The sequence below is a fragment of the Limulus polyphemus genome, unplaced genomic scaffold (genome assembly GCF_000517525.1).
Source record: "Limulus polyphemus unplaced genomic scaffold, Limulus_polyphemus-2.1.2 Scaffold2213, whole genome shotgun sequence".
Classification (NCBI taxonomy): domain Eukaryota; kingdom Metazoa; phylum Arthropoda; class Merostomata; order Xiphosura; family Limulidae; genus Limulus; species Limulus polyphemus.
Genome location: NW_013667823.1, coordinates 156,304 through 179,357, shown reverse-complemented (window position 1 = coordinate 179,357; position 23,054 = coordinate 156,304). Strand labels below are relative to the sequence as shown.

Genomic DNA, 23,054 nt, shown 5'->3' with positions numbered 1-23,054 from the left:
ATTACTGTCATAAATATATATATATATATATATATATATGTGCACTTGCTAATACAAATTATTGTTGTAAGCTCTGTTTTAATTTAGATGTAATGATATAGCAACTTTCATTAGTACCTAGATTGGTAGGTTAGTTATAAATTCGAGTCCAGTGATTGAGAATTCAGTGAAGTATTCAGAGTGGAGAAATTGAGCAGTTGCTGATCTAGAGAATATTAATCGAGTAAAGTTATTCAGTAATAGTTAGATAATCAGTAAGTTAGCCAGCATTTGTTGAGGAAATTTCTGTTCAAACGTTATTAGTGTATTAGGCCTACAACTTGCGACAAAGTGAAAGTAACCTTCACAAAACTTATAAGTTATCATTTCGTGGACTAGACTAAGCATTAGTTTTTTTATCAAACAACCCAAAAGAACCTTCCCAACGATAGAATATGTTAGAACATTATAAAATATGGCTTATACGGACAAAAAGAGAGAGAAAAAAAAGAGACTTTTAAAGTTATAAAAAAGTTGAGCTTTAGGGAAAAAAGAACTGTTATTGGGTCTGGTTGTTATCCACAATGCTAAATTTCACGTCTTTAACTACAGGTACCTTTTTATATAGTATCAGTTATTTTTCCTGTTAAGTTAATAACCTAGATATTTCAGTGAGGAATTTTTTTCATTAGTCATAATTTTCCAATCCAGATTTTTCAATATAAAGTTACGATAGCCTCGAAACCGTAAACATGCTTACTTGCAAAATCCTAGTGATTAGGCCTTGCATTCAACCAGAACTGAAGGTGAACTGTCACTGACCAGTGACCATCTCGTGAGCACGTGATCGTGCATTTTGAGGTAGGTGAGAAAGGTACGCGCTGTAATCCTTAACACCCACTGTTCAGTGAACTGAAACATGACTTTTAAGTTCGTACCTCTACACAAATGTCTAAACAAGATGTAATTTTACACTTTTCTTTTTCTACTTTCTGTTAATTTCACGCTGATATTTTTTACGGTTTTTATCAGATTATGTATTTAAAGTGGGTTCAACAAGCTGTTTCGAATTTTCCATGTAAATCCATTCATTTCAATCAGAAAGTGTAAGCCGCTCTAAGTATTATCTTATTTCATGCTGTGTATATCTTGTACGACCGCGCTAGTTACAGTGTCTGCCCATAGTAACATTTTCATGACTGTCAGAATATTTTTGTTGCGTCATTGTTTTTGTTTTTTTTCTATTACCAAATGATTTGTTGTTTATCAGTTTACAATCGGTAAGTATCCAGTGAAGACAGACTAAAGATCAAATCATTAATAATAATATTTTTATTTTGTTTAGGAGGTGAAGGCATTCATCGTATGTTTTTGTTTTTTTAAGATTAAACATCCATACGATGTTTATTTAAGCGCAAAGCTGTACTCAGCACAAGTCTGCGTTGAATCCGTTGTGGGATTAGAATCACGAATTTTACCGTTACAGACATCTATATAAATAAACGTTCATAGAAAGAGTTTTCGGACACATTATCTTTGTGAATAAATTGTTTATTAATTTTATTATATTATGGCATGAAAAATTACTGAAGTAGCGAGCGTGGTCGTTTATGAAGAAAGACGGTCATAAATCAAGCTAAAACTTGTTTATAAGTTAGACCTGTTAGTTTAATGTACTCTTATTAGTATATACTGTTAGTTTAATGTACTCTTATTAGTATAGACTGTTAGTTTAATGTACTCTTATTAGTATAGACTGTTAGTTTAATGTACTCTTATTAGTATATACTGTTAGTTTAATGTACTCTTATTAGTATAGACTGTTAGTTTAATGTACTTTATTAGTACAGACTGTTAGTTTAATGTATTCTTATTAGTATATACTGTTAGTTTAATGTATTCTTATTAGTATAAACTGTTAGTTTAATGTACTTTATTAGTACAGACTGTTAGTTTAATGTATTCTTATTAGTATAGACTGTTAGTTTAATGTACTCTTATTAGTATAGACTGTTAGTTTAATGTACTCTTATTAGTATATACTGTTAGTTTAATGTACTCTTATTAGTATAGACTGTTAGTTTAATGTACTCTTATTAGTATAGACTTGTTAGTTTAATGTTCTCTTATTAGTATAAACTGTTAGTTTAAGCGCGAAGGTGCACAGTGGGGGTATCTATGCTGTGACCACTGTAGAGATCGAACCCCAAATTTGAGATTTATAAGTTTTCAAGCATACCCGCTAGGAGCCCTTATTAGTAAAGCAATGAACCAGGCAGCTAAAAAAATGAATACATTTTTGAATATTTATACATCAAAATAATTCACTTTTCTTCACGTCTTAACGAATATTTTTCAGTTTAATTAGAAAAAGTTTAAGCCAACTAAAACTATATATATATATATATATAAGTTTTCGTCCGAATTTTTATTATTTTTTCAATTGGGGCAGGTGGGAGACAAATTTTATTTTTTTAATCCTATTTTTAACAACAAGGCAACAAGGCTGTGTATTCCACTTTGTGAAACTTTTGTTTTCATTATAAAAATAGGGACTTTACACAATTCTAAATGTCAGAATGAAATTACGTCACGTGTAAGCAAGTTAATTTGTTCATTGGCCTCAGCGTGGCGCTACCAGTTTCTAAATGTAGAATAATAAAATAAAATAAAATTCTGAGGCACGGATACAAAACTAGGGGCGTGCGAGTACGAAAACCGGTTATATTTTTGAGTTTGCCTTCAACTCCAGTTTCTTCTTTTTCTATATTAAAACGATCTTACTTAGTTTTATTTTCTAGAATCGTTTCATTAGAAAATTTTCTCTGAGGGCCTTTTAGGCCTAATACGCTTCATGTCTTACAATGTAGTTTACTAGAAGATAAGGGTAGATTAGTTCAAATAGAAATAACAACATACTTAGCCGACACGACTTTAATTGGTACCACCACTCTGACCAAAGTTTACTGACAAAAATTAATTACCATACCTTGCCTTACCGACACGATTTTTCCATTAACTCCTCCAAAAGCTGCTTGCGGCTGGGACTCCTCCAAGGTGAAAAGCTCGTCTTTGGAAACTGATTGGGTCCGAGTCCTCAAAACGGCCTTGCTGCCCACTGGGGCAAGGTATCGACCATCACTGGCTCTTAACGCCAGGTATCCGTTGTGGAACTCCAGAGTGAACCTGCAGTCCTGTCCAACTGTGTCCACCAGCTTCCCACCGGTGTCTAAGCAGCGACCATCACCAGCATGGAGAGTGTATTTACCGTCACGGTAGGCCAAGGTGAACAATGTGTCCTCCCCCCAAGGAGTGTTGGCGTCAACACGGACTTCGTCCGTGTCAGGAGATAAACGGGCATAACGCCGACGACCAAGCGATCGTAGGAGAACCTGAGGTCGAACAGCCAAGTGTACATTCCACAATTCGGCGGGACCGGGTGCCTTAGCCGTGCACACGAGCTTATCATTACTGGCCCCTAGAAAGTAACCCCTAGCCAAGCTTTGAAAGGCCCATTGGCCGTCTCTGTCGTCGGCTACGAGAATTTGGAACCTGGCTTCAGCGACACTGTCTTCGGCCTCACAGGTGACGTTACCAAACTGGTCTACAGCAAGATACTTGCCTTGATGGCTTCTCAGGCACACTGCTTCTCCATCTCTCATTGGTTCTAAAGTCCACATCTGCTTTTTCTTCAGACTCAGTCCGTTGGCGTTCACCTTACAACCGAAACTCTCTGCTGTCAGGTAGCGAAACTGGCCATTGACCAGTCCTACTGTCCACGGCAGTACGTGGTCATCGCTGATATGACCGTTTGTATGATTACTCATCCCAAAATGATGTCTTAGTTACTGTAACGAAAGTTGTAATTACAATAAAACAATGCAGACCATCAATTTTAAACGTTTTTAATATGAATTATTTATTTTCCTAGTAAAAGAGGTAGCAGCTGAGTCGTGCAGTTAAGATAAATTCTGTCAGGACAAGTACAGGAAAAATAGAGCGAAGACCAATAATTAAACAAAACAATACTCTGTAATCAATAATTTTCTTTCCAGACAAGTGGTAATAATAGGCTGTCAAAACAATTACGTCAATGGCTTTAGTTATTTAACCCGTTTCCGAACTGTAATTAACCATGGAGAATGTTTAGTCGTCATTTGTTACTAACTTTGAATTCATCTATGTCTTAACGGTCTGGATATTAAGTTATTATTTACCAGATTACGACTTATGTATGGAGTAGATAACATATAAAATGTAGTCACGCTTTGGTGGTTGTCAAGTTGGATTACAAACGTTTCAGCTTCTTCTACTCCTAACCTAGTATTGTGTAAAGTTTTAACTATCCTGGATATTTCTTATTAAAGGTTTGTTTGTTTGTAATTAAGCACAAAGCTACACAATGGGCTATCTGTGCTCTGCCCACCACGGGTATCGAAACCCGCTTTCTATCGTTGTAAGTCCGAAGACATACCGCTGTGCCGCTTGGGGGGGGGGGCTTATTAAAGGAATTATCACGCAACATATACTACAGAAACCGCCATAATATTAATTCATAATTTTCATGTAACAGTATTTCAGAGCATGTGGTTTAGTGGTGCCATCTATCGCAAATATAGTTAAACAGTTTGATAACTATGGGATCTTATGAAAATAAGTTTCATTTCTTGGGTAATTTAATGCAACAAAATGAATGCAGTATTGTAAAAGGAGATGTAAATATGATGATGAACAGTGTCAACGAAAAGGTTTTTAACTGGTCATAACAGTATACCAAGTTTATTTGATATGCTATTGTTAAAATTAACTAATATTCCTGAGCATCGAGAGATCAGGATCTCGCTGGGTGATTAAATTATTGAATTTAGTAACTTTATAGTGCGAATGTTGTTTCTTTTTCAAGCAATTAAAACTGCGACGTTTCAGTCCATAGGAGAACGTCATCTTCATAACGTTGCTCAAAGATGTCCCTCCCCTGTGGCTGAAACGTTATTAACAGTTTACGAAGTGAAATTGGCATACTTTAACAAATATTGCCTGGTACAGTGTTAACAATGATTATATATATAATGTTAACAACAGTTTATAAAGTTTAGCTGGCATGGCTTAACAAAGATTGCCTAGTACAGTGTTGACAATGATTATATATATATAACGTTAACAAACAGTTTATGAAGTTTAGCTGGCATGGTTTAACAAAGATTGCCTGGTACAGTGTTGACAATGATTATATATATAACGTTAACAAACAGTTTATAAAGTTTAGCTGGCATGGCTTAACAAAGACTGCCTTCTACATTGTTGACTTATAACTTCTTTATTACTGTAAGTATCAAAGTGGAAAAATTCGTTGTTAACTATTGTTAAAAATGTAAGACCATCGGATATCATGATACATCACAATTATATATTGTGCTTTTGCTCAAGATAAGAATTGAATACAGTCAGTTGTCTTCAGTTAATGAAAACTTCTTTCAAACGTCAGTTCGCATGTTGTTAATGATACATAACTTACTACACTGTCTTTACATTAACATCACGTAATTAACTGCATCATAATAAAAACTACAAACAGTAGAAAATCTGTGGCTGTCAGGTTTATCTCCAACGTTCGGAACGAAACACAAGTTGTATTTGTCACGTTTTAAATGTATCTAAAGTTTATTGTCATCACGATACACTGTTTACCAACTACACTACCGACACGTTAAAAAAAAACCCATATACTTACCTTGACAGCTGTATCAGAGCAGGTTCTACGAACAAGTGACTCAATGGTTGTTTAGAATACCTGCTAGAGATATAACAGTGTTAGGAACTGAAGTGGAAAAACCACGTGATCTATGGCGTCCAATAAATGTTGCCTGCATACTGTTCTAGCAGCCTATAATAAAAAATAAGATTTCCTGCTGTCTTTTTTTTTTCTGTGCATAATTTCAGTGTTAACAGTATCCTGTCATTAATTGTTTGTTGGTAGATTTTTATTGATTTATTTATAGAAAACGGCACGGATGACTTGAACAAAACAAACACCCAGGAATAAAAATGAGCAGGCTTTACAAATATTAGTCTCTCTCTCACACACATAAATATATAATTATTCTCAACTTATTTATTAACATAATAACACGAAGTCTCTTTAAAAAAATAAGTTATTAAAAAAATAATCAAGTTACAACTAATTGTTACTTGCTTTGTTAACGTAATATATCAAAGAAAATGTACATATATATTTATTCTTTTTTGTGTGGATGGGTTGTTGTTTTTTGAAGCGCAAAGCCACACAATATACTATCTGTGCTCTGTCTACCGCGGGGAATCGAACTTCAAACTTTTAAGTTTTGAAACTTACTGCTGATCCACCGATAAACTCTTCTTTTGTAAACAAAAGTATAATTAATAAATCTTTCAAGAAGGTTTTCTAGGAATATTAACCAACGAGTTTAAAATAATGCTGATAAATCAAAGCAAAACAATTTTAAAGAATCTTTGTTTATTGAATTTCGCGCAAAGCTACTCGAAGGCTGTCTGCACCTGCTGTCTGTAATTTTGAAGTACTTGACTAGAGGGGAAGTAGGTAGTCGACGCCACTCGCCACCAACTCTTGGGCTGCTTTTTACCAACGAAGAGTGGGATTGACCATCGCATTATAGACCTACAACGTTAATATCCAGGGCTCGATTCTCTGCGGTGGACACAGCCCAATGTCTTTGCTCTAAAAAAATCAAAACAACCATTGCATTATAACGCCCCCACTGCTGAAAAAAAAAAAGTGGGCAAGTTTAGCGACGGGTTTCGATCCCGCGACCTATAGTCTAGTGTTATAACCACTAGGCCTTTAAAGTATCTCTAAAAATTAATATAAGACAATTAATAATTTAACAGTTGAACATAACAGTTAAGCTAATGCAAAGTGAAATCACGTGACAAACTGGAACGTTTTTCTTTACATGCATGCGTAATATATCTGAAACAATTTTTTAGTATTATAAGCCCTCAAATTGACCGATGAGCCACCAGGGGGCGTATATGATTAATATCTTAACTCACGAGCCATGAGTTCTTGGTTTAAAACAAACAAAAAACATTGATTCTGAAACTTGAACGAACAGTTCTGTAAAGCGACGTTTCACTGTAAAAAAATAAATTACCAAAAAACATTGTGATTACAGAAGGGTGTTCGTTTCAAATGGCTAAAACTACTGATAAATATACATTCATACAAAATATATATAACTGATCACAATTATATATGACCCAATCATAACATTTTGAGTAATCACAGTCTTATATTGCTTACTGTGAAAATAATATTAATATTAAGCTCATAATGTTACTGTTGTTAAACATACCATACATGTTAGTCCTAGAAATATATAAGATTTAAAAAAACCTAGAATGTTAGTGTTACCAACATAATATACACGTTTGTCCTAGAAACAGGTAAGATTAAGAAATCCAGAATATCAATGTTACCAATATAATCAAATAATAATGTACGTTAACCCTAAAAATAGATACAATTAAAAAAAACAAAATGTCAGCGTTACCAAACGTAATATATGTACGTGTTAGTCCTTAGGGATAGTTATAGTAATAGATAAAATATTGAGACGTTTAATATATATATATATATATATACTAGCAGTGATACGCAAAAAAAATTGCGGCCAAGCTAATATCTTCACTGCAATAATACTTCTTTAAATACAGGATTTCTATAATAATACAAAAGAATTATAATCGCAGACGCCAAAATCTGTAAGTTCACTTGTCTTAGGCTTAACACTTTATTAAGTACAGCCTATATTCGATAAAGAGATAAATTAATACTGTAACGTGTAAATTTTTGCTTTCGTTTAGTTAGGGCTAAACTTTATCGTACTTAATACAATCAACAAATAAACTTTAATGATATTCTAGGACCTAACGCTAGATATTCTTAAAAACTTTGATAAGCTTTTGATATGTTGTTGTATAAAATGTCTATTAAAGCATATTAACAATTTATATTGACCTTTTCTTTACATGCGTTGATATGAAGTGCTCGCCCATTTTCAGGACAGACAAAAACTGAGTATTATTACAATATATATTTATATATGTGTACATAGTCTTAATGTTGTTAGTCTCAGAATTTCTCAGTTTTCTAGCAATTGTTTTTTGATTATTTTTAATTATTCTACTGAAATAACATTTAACAATAACAGCCAAATGTACTAATATATTCGCTTATTTTTATTTACGTACAGGAATGTGTATTTCATTTCTCACAAATGTTACATTGCTGTGTTCACCATTCGGTTTATCTGACGGTTTTTATGTTAATAATTATGCACGCTTCCTTGACTTGGCTTGATTCACACAGCATGAGCTTACTGTACTACACAGGTATAGCGGATATTAAACCAAGCTAGACACTGCACCAAGAGCACGATGATACTGCTGTATATTTCTGTCCTTCAAATCAATTAGGCCTACAAGGCTACATAACCCAAAATCCAAACGACAATCCGGAAAAGTCCAGCATCTGTTTCAAATAATTAGCTAACCGTGTTGTACTTACACATTACTTTGTTCAGTACCGTGAAACGTCGGCTATTAAAGGTGTTTTCGGCAACGACGTGAGCTCATGGTTCGCATGCAGCTCGTGAGGCCAACAAACTGTGAATTCAAGAAAGTTCATCTGCCCTTCATTAGTCGATGTAGCTTTCTTATCCTTGCTGTACATCTGTAGTTTACTAAATGGTTTCTCAACATATTTGTATTCAGCATCACCTTCTGCTTTGTTTCATGATGCTTGTGAATACTACCGGAACCGGTATGGTTTACTGAACCGTCCACTATATTGTATCTTCTGATATAGGCCTACACACTCAAGCAAAGAACACAAAAACGTTGTTCCCGATGTTTTGACGTCATCATTACATTTCTGTATACTTGATGTGACTGTGTTTTGACTTGAGCATCGAAAACAACTGAAGGCTTCCTGTGTATGTAATAACGAAAAAAAAAGTCAAATAAATATTTTGTCCGTTTTCAGCACCACAACTATCTCACTATTTGTTGTTCATTTTTTATTATGACTATAATAACGGTAGTAGTACTCCTAGAGTGTAGTTCTGGTGTTTGTTTGTTATGAATTTCGCGCAAAGCTACACAAGGGCTATCCGCGCTAGCAGTCCCTAATTTAGCAGTGTAAAACTAGAGTCATCACCACCCACTCTTTTACCAACGAATAGTGAAATTGACCGTCACATTATAACGCCCTCACGGCTGAGAGGGCGAACATGTTTGGTGTGACGGGGATTCGAACCCGCGACCAGATTACGATTATGTGTCTGGTATTTTAATGAAATTAAATAATTTTTTACTAGTTCTTCTTGTTCTTGGTTTGAATAAATTATTAATTTATTTCTATTCTATATATATTACAAGAAACTTGATAAAAGACGTTCTAGCTTACTGAGCTGAAATAATTTGAAGGTCACGTGAGCTTCCGATGGCTGAAAATTTTGGAGGCAGCTAGTTTCAGGTTTCCAGCATCTGAGAAATTAAAACACAGTCATGGGTTGGTTGTCAAGAGCGAAGTTTGTTTCTTTCTATGTTAGATTTTGTTTGTTTGTTTGTTTTGGAATTTCGCGCAAAGTTACACGAAGGCTATCTGCGCTAGCCGTCCCTAATTTAGCAGTGTAAGACTAGAGGGAAGGCAGCTAGTCATCACCACCCACCGCCAACTCTTGGGCTACTCTTTCACCAACGAATAGTGGGATTGACCGTCACATTATAACGCCCCCACGGCTGAAAGGGCGAGCATGTTTGGTGGGATGCGGATTCGAACCTGCGACCCTCAGATTGTGAGTCGAGCGCCTTATCCACCTGGCCATGCCGGGCTTCTATGTTAGAACTAACCAGTTGAGAAAATATGGTATAAATATATAACCAAAAAAAAACCCCCTGCGTTACACATGATACAAGACGTCATTTCAAGTTGAAATGATAGTATGGTTATTTAGTAATTTTGTAATATTTTCTTTGTGGACCCCCGTAAGGGTTCTTTACAATTGGCTAATCACAAAATAACATTTACAAACTTGATACAAATGTTTTTGATGACATTCATAATTCAAAAATGAAATAATCACAAATTGTGCAGTGAATCAAAAAGAAACAAGCGTCAATCCGGAAACCATATTATGTTATCCTTCACGAGATGTCGCGATAGGAAGTTTAAAAAGTTCACGCTTTGAACAACAGAAAAATCCGCGGATACATCTAATTTTCACAAAAATTAAGAACTCAATAGGTATTTGGTCGAATGCATAAAAGAATGTCATTGTTTTTTGGATTTTCTTTTTTTCTTTGTAGATTGACTTGCGTAAATTACGTAAACACTAAGGGCCAGATGGTGCATGTAAGCTCAAAATGAGAATTATAGCGTAGGGGAATTTGTTCCACGCCAATGAATCTTGTAAACCGGATGCTGATTCCTTTTACTCCTTGTACCTATTTCAACAAAGATATGAAGTTATCAAAAAGTAACATCTTTTTAAATTGCTTAGATAATGTTTTGGACTTGTTGTCTGGTTGAGAGCTTTAGGTTTCATTCGAATCTTTTTTTAACTCGAAAATTATTTCAGGACCCCCCCCCCTCCAAAAAAAAAGAAGGTAGGAGAAACATGTCTATCAAAGCAGTGCTTAGTTAGCTTATGCTTTTGCAAAATCGTCGAAAACGTTATGTTTAGATTATGATAATTCATATACAATCATCATTTACATTTTTTTTATGTATTGATATATACATATACACACATTAAGTCTGAGTTGAATTTATAATATCGTGCTTACAATTATTTTATCCATCTATCTCATCCATGTTCCTTATCGTGCTTATAAGGGTCTACGCTAGCGATCCGTAACAGAACTTATAGCTCGTGAAAACCACGTGACGTCTAACAAGCCAACAGAAATGTCACCTGATCTTCTATCCAACCAACCGTTAATTTAAGAACGAGGCGAAACTAACTGACCTGTGTTCCACAATATTCCACTACTGCTCTTGCGTGTCCCAATCTATTCACCAATTATCCCTGTACAAAACTCATATTATTAAAAAACTTCTAAGATCAAGGAATTCGAGAAACAAGAAGCTAATTCCACTTTTTGACCTCCTCGAAATAGGCATTTGAAGGACACAGCCACTGGGGTTAATTAAGATTTGAAAGGTGGATACCTAGACCAAAATCAGAGTGTTCAGTTAAGTTTTATAAGTTGGGTACGTCAACTGTTGATAAATGCCATGTTGATTCAAAAATGCACATACTATATCAAGCATCTGTTTGTTTTAATTTTGATTACGAGGATCCCACTAGAAAATACCCGAGTATGACATAATCTTGACGTTTCGACAAGATTATGTCATACTTGTATACATTTATAATAACGTTTTCTTCATTACCCACTCAAGCTGTCTCTAAACTTTGATTTTTTTAAATGTTTGTTTAACCATGACCTTGGTTATGAGAAAACATGACTGTTTGTTTGTTTTTGAATTTCGAGGGCTATCTGCGCTTGACGTCCCTAATTTAACAGTGTGAGACTAGAGGGAAGGCAGCTAGTCATCACCACCCACCGCCAAATCTTTTACCAACGAATAGTGGGATTGACCGTCACATTATAATGCCCCAACGGCGTGTTTGGTGGGACGGGGATTCGAACTCGCGACCCTCAGATTTTGAGTCCAGCGCCTTAACCACCTAGCTAAACATGGCTAAGTTAACAACAAATATTGTTTAATAAACCCGTTTGCAGAACTTACCGTGTTAAGATTTTTGTCACTTGAAGTGAGAAGAATACGTGTTAATTCTTCTATCATCGTTTATTTCACTGTCACATTTACCTGAAGCCCAGGTAAAAACTGAAAAAAGAAAGCCACAATTTTACGTATTTTATTGCCGTAGTAGTCCATAGATGGCGCTACCATCATTCTTTTAGTCTTGCCTCTAGAGATGGCTTGCATAGTGACTATTCAGGTTAAGTTCTAATTAGTCTAACATTGAGTACACCATGAAAATATTATTTTTTTGTTTCGTAAAAGCTGACATTTTATACCTGATTGTCAAACATCACCACGGACACATATTTACATAAACAAACAAACAAAATATGGTGAGTCTCTAATTGTTCTAGTTGATAATTTGAGCCAATTGGACCGCCATCGTCACAAACCTGCCTCAATTCTAACAGTGGCACAAAATGGTGTACTTCCGTATAATATTTTGACAACACAGTAACTAGGTTTCTCCACTTACACAACATTGCAGAGAAACAACTTCTTCGTTATTTGATGTTAGAACTTACAGCATGTGGTGGTAAACTAGGCCTAACGCTTGACCTGCTCCAAACCTTCTTCAAGTTCAATTTAAGAAGTATCTAATAAATGTAACCAAATTACTATTTAACCCCTCCTCTATACATGTTGGTCTAACCTTTTTATGTTTTTTTTAAGCCATTCTGATTGAACTGTTAGTGTTATTAGAATGGACACTTTAAAAGTTGCCAGCATCGCTATGTTACCAAAAACCTTTAATTTTGTACAATGTCATCATTGTAACAATCATCAGTTTATAAGAACCATGTCGTTACTTTTAATTCAACAATCTGGGCTATGTACTTCCGTAAAGACTATCTGACAAAACAATCTCTGAATATTTTATACTATTACAGCTTTCAAAATATAATCGTTTGGAGCACCAAAAGTAGATAAACTTGTTATTTCACACCTTAATGGGCTGGATTCGTGTTTGATCTTCTACAGTAAAAAAAAAAAATTCAGTATCTTACAATTTATCACACACGTTGAAATTGACGTTTTTATATGCACCAAATCATATATATAAAAATGTAATAAACATTTTGTAATTCCATGAGACTTACAAAACCCAGTAACTCACAAACTTGTATGACTGTGGATACCTTTCGTCGGCTACACATTCAAATCCAGTAATTCACAAACTTGTATGACTGTGAATACCTTTCATCAGCTACACATTCAAACCCAGTAACTCACAAACTTGTATGACTGTGAATACCTTTCATCAGCTACACATTCAAACCCAGTAACTCACAAACTTGTATGACTGTGAATACCTTTCATCAGCTACACATTCAAACCCAGTAACTCACAAACTTGTATGACTGTGAATACCTTTCGTCAGCTACACATTCGAACCCAGTAACTCACAAACTTGTATGACTGAGAATACCTTTCATCAGCTACACATTCTTGTTGATAAAACTTTTATAGCACAACTCAGATCCACTTTTCTTACTCAGTTGTTTGTTTGCTTTACAAGTTGGTTGACCAAATAATTCTGATATTTGTGGTTACATGCCCTACTGTCCTTATTCAGAAAATTGTTGGTCATTTACTTAACTTACTAATTTGTCCAATTTTTTATTTTAATAACTGAGGATTTTTTATTGAGTTAGGTAGGATACATAAGAAGATGCAACGGGTAAATGTCTCCGAGGAACTGAATCTGCTCAACCCAGTTATTGTAATTACACAAGTTTAAACTAAGTAAACTAGAAGTATTGCTCACACTTTTTGATTTCAAAATTATTACTTGAACTCCTGTATTTTATGGGAAAAAAAGACAAAATATTAAAGAAAGTTTATGGGTCAATGCAATATTAGTAAAAAAATTCTTATTTTCTATCAAAACTGTGCTAGAGATAAAGATTAAACAAAGAATAGTAGTTTCGTATGGCGTTTCTCGCACCTCCAAGTTCTGTTGGAAGGAAGTTTCTCGGAGTAGGACTGACGTCCTAGTTCGGACACCGGGTGAGCATGTTTCGGTGTGATGAGGATTCGAACCCGCAACCCTCAGATTGCGAGTCGAGTGCCCTAACCACCTGGCCAACAAAGAATAGACAAGGTACAGTTAGTTGTAAAATAACAAACAGCTGGATGTTTATAATGGCCATCTATTTAGTTTCTGTAACAGTGCAACTAATTCATAAATAAAGGTTTCCACTGCATTCTAAGCCTTTGTTTCTTTAAAACAACTGTACAATTTCTCATAATTGTTGAGGAATTGAGATTTTCAGCATCTAGTGATCAGCTCAATATGCAGGCTGTTCCTGTCATATAGATCCCACTCTACATTGTGCAGCCATCAGATAATTAGTAAACTCTTAGTCAAAAATCATCCTCTCACTGGGTCAGGGGTCAAGTAGCTGTACAGCTAAGAACTTGGCTTTAGCTTTGAGAAAAAGGAATTCCATTTTAATGTGTCTTTCTAAAAAATGTTAAGGACAAAAAAAAAGCTGATTTCTTAGCTCAATATTTGACATTTGAACTAAAAATTATGTATTTTTTAATAGAAAATCAGTCAATATACACTGTGGATTTGGTTTACCTTGATTTTCAGAAAGCATTTTATAAAGTGCCTCACAAAAGACTTGTTACAAAAATGAAATCTGTGGGTGTGGGGGAAATGTTATTAAATTGACTGGAAGTGGAAAGCAGAGAGTAGTAATAAACGGAGTTAGATCTAACTCGATCACAGTTACGAGTGGTGTGCCACAGGGCTCTGTGCTGGGGCCTCTGTTTGTGATTTATATTAATGATATTAATTCTGCATATGACATTACGATTTTTGGGGTAGATAACTGTGTCACAGATGTTGCAGACTTACAGGGAGATTTAGATCATTTGATGCATTGGGCCAATACGTGGCAGACGATGTTTAACTATCCAAGATGTAAGGTGATGCATGTAGGTTTTCACAATTCAAATTATTGTTACAATTTAAACGGGAATACATTAAATAAACATAGTACAGGAGGAACTTCTGTACATAAAAAAAGGGCCGAAGCTGAAAACAATACACAGACTTCTATACTAACCTAGTATATATTGCACTTGAAAGTTGAAAACCAGGAAAACAACTAACAACAACAATATCTTTGTTTCACAAACTGTGAAAACAATTGTTGCTGGATAACTGAAAAAAGAAGAATAAAGGACTTATTTCAAAAGTAGACCACTGCCATTAGAAGATAAAGCTTTAGTAAACCTTGCTAATACCTTTTGTGGCTGGGTACTCATCGTAACTACAGCACTCAACAGGCAACGAACCTGAGGGATAAATAAAAAACAATGTCTAACAGATTAACAAAAAAGGTGGTTGCTGTGTTACGGTTATCAAATTCACAAGTTTCTAGTCACAACTGACAAACCCCAAAGAAATAAAAAGAACTGACGTCCTTACTTCAGTAGCCAAAAACTTAAAAGAGTACTCATTAAAATAAAAACTGCACATGAAACTCCATAACTTGCAAGAACAAGCATAGTACAGCAATACGAGTTTAAAAGTTCAATGTAAATAATAATAATAAAGATGCAAGACAATTTTACAACATTACACAGTTATTTGTAGGTGTATCAGAACATATATTTCAAACGGCAAGAAAATAGTAAAATTAAGAATAGTTTCTAAGTTAAAAAAAAAGAAAGATCTTGATAAAACAAACACAAATCAAAGTTACAAGAAGTAGAAAACAGCTTAAACATAATTAACTAGTTCCATTATAATTTAGTACAAAATATTGGAATAAATTAACATCAAAGTTTAGATTTCACCCTATTTGAAGTGTAGTTATGGAGTAAATATAACTAGGAAAACAAAAAAATGTACGTGCAAGTCCACGGGATCACGGTATTTCTTTAACTATTACACTTTAAGTCAGAAACAACTCTTGTATTTCATAGTACCGTTTACTCTGGTAACAGCATTGCAATAGACAAACAACGTTCTGTTTATTTACTGTTTTTATTATTGAATTGTTTTAAGAAATACATTATACTGATGGTTTAAGATACTAATAACTTTATTAAGCTACCACTGGTACCAAGGACAATAAAATCTATGGCAAAAATAAACTCTTGAAAATGTTTGTACTACAAGATTAAGTTTTGAAGTTTTTTTCTATTACAAACAGATAAATATACACGTTTAATCTTAAAATGATGATTTCAAATACAAATTAATTACACACAATATTGATACACATTACTAAGACACAGGCTATTATTTAGTTGTTGTTTTTTAGTCAAAAGGAACAACACGGTATATTTCTCCAAAACTGTTAATGCATATTTGCAATTTTGTTTGAAAATACATAATGTCTGCATTAGGCACTACATATTTTTGTAGTTTGTTTGGTTTTTAGCCACCTTAATTACTTTTTCTAACATCCAGTTATAATTCCAAATATGAAACCTGCTTTTATAAGATACTTGTATTATTTTTCTAAAGTTGTTTAATTTTTCAGATCAACATAACCAAAAACAAGCTGGAAAAGTTCTTTGTGAAGCACTTCACCAAATTTTAATGATATATAAAGTTTTTCCTTAGTGCTGTATTGGCAGAAGTTGAGATACCAATCACTTATATTTACTTCATAGTCAGAGAAGGGAACAATGTCATCAACAGGAACAACAATGTCACGTCTGGATCCCCAGAATGTCAGATGAGCCACTTTTACCACTTGTCTGTTTTTATGTATATAAACAAAACCAATTAACCTTCTAAAATAACTGCCCATCACATACAGCATTGTACACGCAAGTAACGTCGTGCAAGAAACATATTTTACACCCTGTATGCCTATAATCCCGCCAGCATACAAAAACAGTGCAACAGGTATACATCCAATAGTGACGCCAGTTTGAAATAATTTCAAACGGTTGATCAATCGTGCCTGAATAATATAAGGAAATCTGTATATTGTCACCCAATCATTAGATAATTTCTGGGGTATGCCTGAACCCGATACGGTACGACACTGTTGACGTACTTCAAAATTTTTAATTATGGTTGGTTTCGTAGTAGAAACGGCCACGAAATAAGATGTTCTATAACATTTATCACAGGACTTTACAAGGCGGCGTGATAAACAATACGGAAGACTAGAATGACAAAAATGTGTCAATGCCATTGATTAAAATAAATTAATTACTTTTATTAAGCTTATTTTACAATATTATCTATTATTTACTGCAGTCTGCGAGTATTACTCAAACGTTCTTATTAAAATACAAAACATACCAACATTTCCAATCGGCATACCAACTCTATATTCACCCCTCTGGTGTCAAAAATATAAAGGTTTCTCTAAAAGAAAGAAAAATATAGTGCAGTTTAACGTGATTTTTATCACAGTGATTTAAATCTATTGGAACTGTAAAATAATAAAAAGAAGTCTGTGAATCAACTACCTTTATTTTCAGGTTTTGGTTTTACACAGAGGCGTCACTTGGCACTGGCACATAGGGCCCCTACCCAAATTCTATTTGACAGTGCTCATAATCCCCAGTTGGTGTCTTGAAAATCTGAATATAAAACTATGATCAATATCATTCTGAAACTCCGAAAATTCCTGCATCTATGATCCTGAGCCCTGAATCTTTATATCCCCCAGTGGTACAACAGTATGTCTGCGGACTTACAACCCTAGAAACATGGTTTCGATACCCGTGATGGACAGAAAGCAGATAGCCAATTGCGTAGCTTTGCGATTAACTATAAACAAAACAAAATATTTTATTTAAGCACGTAGCGACGCCTCTATTTTTAAACGCCACCAGTTGGCACAGCGGTATGTCTGCAGACTTACAACGCTAGAAATCGGGTTTCGATGGCCGTGGTGGGTAGAGCAGAAATAGCCCGTTGTGTAGCTATGTGCTTAATATCAACCAAACCGCTAGTTTTACACCTATATCAAGAATTACACCTACAAATTAGTAATACTCATAATCGTTAAACAATTCTTTAGTCGTTACAAGAGAAAGCCTGTTGAAGTATTTTATTAATAGGCAAAATATTGTTGCATCAGCGAGGTCACGTGACAAGTGTCACGCCACCTATTTTTTAGAAATATCCTGTTCCTTCGTGAATGCCCTAGCATTTACTAGATATATGTTAGTCTGGTATATATATAGGACGCTCACAACGTGACGGGATAATGTGTGTGTAGGTAGTGAGTAATTGAACTGCAGTCAGAAAGTATTGTTGAAGTTAACGTTCGTTGTTATAGCGTTTGTTATAGCGCAACTGTTGAAAATAAGTGTATCGTAAAGTTGTATTCGGAAAGAATAAACCAGTTTTATTAAGTAAGGACTTCTGTCGCTAAAGTTTCGTCGGAACGAAGTTACGGAAAATTAATTAACGACTGGAGGCGTAACAATATAAATGAGAATAACGTTTTGTGTCAGCGAAGCATTATCTATAGATTGATTACTACCTGTAAGAAAGACAAATTATTATTACTGCTTATTCGTGATCTAATTTCACAAGAACCATCGAGCTATGATATTGAACTTTCTCGACTTTTTGTTTGCTGCCACCATCCTTAATTTTGAAATGAAGAACGGTTCGCAATTCCTTCGCCAACTTATAAGCTACGCTTTAACAATGAATATTGGTATTTCCAGTCACATTATAATGCTACCACTGATGAAAGGGCGAATATTATCTGCGCCAGGTTTCGATCCTCTGACCACCAATTGAAAGATTTAACCACTAAGCCATGCTAGACTATAATGTTTTGTGCGATGTATTTATCTTTAAAATAAGAAAAACGTGAACGAGTAGATCTAGAGGTTAAAATGTGCATATAATGTTTTGTTTTACTTTTTGTTTAAATGTTTTTTTCACAGAGCTAAGAACATGGAACAAACTAGTCTTCATAGATGCGAAAATTCAAATATTCTGATCACACGAGAAAGTCGTAACTCCTGATATTTGATTAATTATTACGTAGAACCTAAAATAATGTTAGAAGCGCCCTTTATTTTTCCAAATCTGTTAAAGGTCTCACATTGTCCTTCTAAATCAACTGTCCCGCACTAAAAATCTGTACTATCGTATAACAAATTTTTTTATATATTTTTACATATTTGCACTGAACTAAAACAAAAAAGTGCATTTTTATGGGATTGTCCAGGAACCCTAAAGTAATATACGTATATATTTATTGCATATTTTCCCAATATAATCATCCACTCTTCCGGTACTTCTTAATGATATTGCTTAAAAATAGCAGGATCACAAATATTCATGACATTGGATGGATTTACTACGAGTAATTTAATGAACAGATTGACTGGAATGGATAGTTGCAATAATACAATTATTATTTTGTTTGCATTTTAACGGCAATCAGTGCTTTTGAATTTTTCTTAATTTTTCAGTATAAAGTCAGCTTTAGTATATTCAAATCGATAAATTACATTGAGACAAAGTTAGGGCAACTTGATTAATTAAAAAGTATCGGAGCTGTTATGTTCGGTTATTTTATTTCATCTTTATTATTTGACAATAGGCCTGTAGCTTTCAACTTTTGCATTTGTGGTGTATTTGCTTCATTTTGGTTATTATTCCAAGTGTTGCTCAACGAAATCATATATATATATATATTTATTTAAATTTTAATTTAGGGTAATCCCTCTATCTTGTAAATCCAACCATTTAAATTGCTAGTCAAGTTCCACGTGCTATTCAGCGTTTCATATTTTGTAACTTGTAGGAACTAGCAGTGATTGTAAATATCTGTTGTATTTTTTTCTTGACTAATAGTTTTCGGTTTAGGAGATCATTTTGCTAGATTAATTTATTTGAACATAACAAGTAAGAGTTTTCTGTATATTAAACGCTTCTACTTATAAAAATAAAATGTTCTTTTTAATTTTATCACTTATAGTTATAAATTATATTTAATTTTAATTTAAATACATTCTTAATATCATTATTATTAAGCCTAAATTATATATATATAAGCTTACTCTTTGAAGTTACTATAATTTGTAAAGACTTAACTTTAAAGTTTAAGTAAAATAGACACGTTAATTAAGACTGCCTACTTATAAGTTATAGTCCAAAATTCAGGTTATATATGTGGTTTTAGCTAAGTTTATTGTTTTTGCTTATTGGATCAAGTAAATAAGTTAGATCATGAATTTTTAACTTGGCCACAGAACAATTGGCATTGGCAAGTTCCAACCTTTTTATAGTTATACTGCTTACTCTCAATCATGGATGAATCAACAATATATGAACGCTGAATGCAAGCTAGTAAAATATTGGACTGCCCTCTAGTTTTTGGGCTTTGAGATTTATCTCCTTTTTAATGTTTTAAAGGATTCTCATATACCTCCAGAGGTATGTGTACCACAGGTTTGGAACCTCTGGTCTAGTCTGTATCGAATTTAAAGTTGTGATCGTAACTTGTTATGGAAGAATATTATAGATTAGTTACAATTTCAAAGTTTCACACTGTTTATTCATTGTAGACACTTCAAGCCTAATAGTAATAGCTTTATTTCAAGGAGAAAACCTTATGTCTTATGAACATATTTTAAACTGTATTTTAGAAGAAACTATCACTGTAAAAACATTTAAAAACTGGTTTTGTAAGGTTAAGTCTTTAATTAAAAAGGTTCACAACTTATATAAGAAAGTTTTATGCTCTATTCATATAAAAATAAGAGATAAATAATATATTTTGTTTCTTCACAAGTTAATTAACACTGAGGACTTCTATAATTGGTGTAGACCATCAGAACTTAGAAGGTTTTATTCCAACAGTAATTGGTATTGAATGAAGCAGCTAGATGTAATGCTCAGAATATAATTGTTAGACTATGCTTGAAAAGTGTGAAATGTTAATTTTAATCTCAAGATTTTAATGTCCAGCTTAGTTACAGATGATTGATATTGAACATTAATTCTTTGTCCTAGAGCATAATGTTGAAACTACAATCGTATCTGATAATGATATATTACACTGGACAAACCCACTGATTCAAAAATTCAACATATTTTAAAAAAATTAAAATTAAGCTTTAAGACTTAAAATTTATAGTGTGTTAATAGTTCTTTATATTCATAATAACATGATTGATGAAAATATGTGATACATTTCAGTACCAGATGTGCATGAACACTTAGATTTTTTTTAAATTAAGATAAATATCTTTTAGAACAGTGGTTCCAAATGTCAGTCTGTTAATTGGTGCTGGTCCAGAGGCTGATTTCAGATGGGGAAAATGTTTACTGTTTTACAAAGTCATATAAAAATACTTTGAAAGATAATATTTCATGAAGCATTATGTGAAATTTTGGGGCTGTTAAATGTAAGGAACCACTTACGTAATGAAAACTTGTTAAGCCGTATTTAATTCAGAATAAAAAACTAAAACTTTTGACACCAAAGCATTAATACTTTTTTATTTATCTTTGTAACGTCATAAAAAGAAATATATCGGATATTATGGGGATATTTTGAGTCAGTGAACGAAAGTTTGTTCTCTTGAGTTACGTATCTTTGTTATGGCATTTCTTAAAAATATAATAAACTGACTATTGAGCTACTTCCTGCACTGACATAAACTCTTTGGCTTATTTTAGGCACTGCTAAGACATTAGGTTAGTGATTTGAAGTTTTGATAATTCAAGGCTGTCGCGGCCAAATCAGATTAAGATTTTAATACAGCTCGTATGATTTAACGTAGATCTAATGACATTGATATGTTCATTAAAGTTTTATTTTTTTTTAAGATATTGATATTTCGTACTACTACGATCATTTGAGGCTTGACCTTAGTGGTACTACTTCAATCATTTGAGACTTTACCTTAGTGGTACTACTATGATCATTGTGCGACAGGTGTGTGTGTGTCTTGTTCCTGAAAGCACAGTTACTATTCAAGTGCCAAAATACTATAATTAATTTTAATGTTTTAATCGTGATTGTATTATATATATTTTTATGTAAACAATCTCGTACATTTTGTAACCTAGGATTATCAGTTTTTGATTGGAATGGTAACCGGAATCAGAGTATGTAATTTTTGACTTTGATATTTTATAATTTTTTGCAGTTTCACTGTGGTGACCGTGTGAAATATCTAGGATAACTTGCAAAGCAACAAGAAGGACGTTTCTAGTTATATGTTTGTGTTGGCACGATTCTCTTATCAGGACGATGCAAAAAGAAGGCATTTCTAAAAAGCACAAACAGAAAAGTAAAAAGAAGGCTGCTAAAGAAAGTAAAACTTCAGTTCTGGAAAAAGCCCATAAATATGTGGAGGCAACAATTACTAGTGTAGAAGATAAATCAGGTCAGTATGAGAATAAAAGGAAACTAGAAACAGACTTTGGTGAGGGTGAGGAAGTGGTTTTTAAAAGAAAAGCTACAGAAGCTGACAAAGAAAGAAAACGAGAGAAAAGTCGCCTGAAGCGTCAAAAGAAGAAAGAACAAAAGGCTAAGAAACACTCGGAGGAAACGGGTGCCAAGGCCAAAGAAAATGCTCTTTTATACTTGAAGTTGTGGCACACTGATCGACATAATTGGTCTTTCAAAAAAATTCAACAAATATGGCTTTTGAAGAACCTTTACCAAACGGAGCAGGTAGAAAACTTAACCTGTTAGTAACACATACCATCATGTATGTGATATGTACTCATCATTCATGTACTTTGTTTAAAGAAAGTTTCATGTTGGATAGTTTTATATAGACCACTGATGCCTTCTTTGTATGTTGAGTTCTTTAAGAGAACTGATAAAAAAACTCAAGCAAAATCCAAAACATCATTTCTAAAATCGGAGAGAAAGCATCGGATAGTCCGTAGAAACTATTCAATAATCCTTGAAGTACTTTAAAAGTTTCACTCGTTAGGTTTATTCCGAGATGTAGTTAAGACCAGATGGGCGAGTTTGCGATCAGAATATTATTCGTTCGACAAACCTTATCATCTAAGTAGCATTTTTTAATAAAAACAAGATACAACAATAATGATAATTTAACCTTTTGAAGTTTTGGTCTCGTAGAAAATATATTGACTTTAGTCTTGGTCTCGCCCACCCAGATCGTATGTGGTTTAATTTACTGGTAAATTAATTATACCTCATGAAAAAAAAAATGTAGTATATAGGTTTGCTTGTGTGATAAAACCTTTGGAATTTGTGTGAAATAGGTATAACACTGTCAAGTTTTTTTTTCGAAC

General features: G+C 33.7%; 2 protein-coding genes across 6 annotated transcripts in view; one reads left to right on the top strand and one right to left on the bottom strand.

Annotated features, from left to right (window-relative positions):
• The window catches only part of LOC106466288 (protein singed-like), a 9,458-nt gene extending 3,622 nt beyond the window's left edge, over window positions 1-5,836 (bottom strand). Inside the window, exons 1-2 of one of the 2 annotated variants that reach the window (XM_022394268.1) lie at window positions 5,711-5,836; window positions 2,969-3,839 (exon numbers count right to left, since the gene is read on the bottom strand). In XM_022394268.1, the coding sequence (XP_022249976.1) occupies window positions 2,969-3,806 (838 nt within the window). In that variant the 5' untranslated portion in view covers window positions 3,807-3,839; window positions 5,711-5,836. The remainder of the gene's footprint in view (window positions 1-2,968; window positions 3,840-5,710) is intronic. The other variant, XM_013926556.2, reaches the window with a different exon arrangement.
• Window positions 5,837-19,511: 13,675 nt separating this feature from the next.
• LOC106466291 (uncharacterized protein C7orf50 homolog) overlaps window positions 19,512-23,054 on the top strand; it is an 8,156-nt gene continuing 4,613 nt past the window's right edge. Inside the window, exons 1-2 of one of the 4 annotated variants that reach the window (XM_022394271.1) lie at window positions 19,512-19,590; window positions 21,929-22,458. In XM_022394271.1, the coding sequence (XP_022249979.1) occupies window positions 22,033-22,458 (426 nt within the window). In that variant the 5' untranslated portion in view covers window positions 19,512-19,590; window positions 21,929-22,032. Of the gene's footprint in view, window positions 19,677-19,901; window positions 20,208-21,688; window positions 21,757-21,928; window positions 22,459-23,054 lie in introns of those variants that run through there. The other 3 variants (XM_013926559.2, XM_022394272.1, XM_022394273.1) reach the window with 3 other exon arrangements.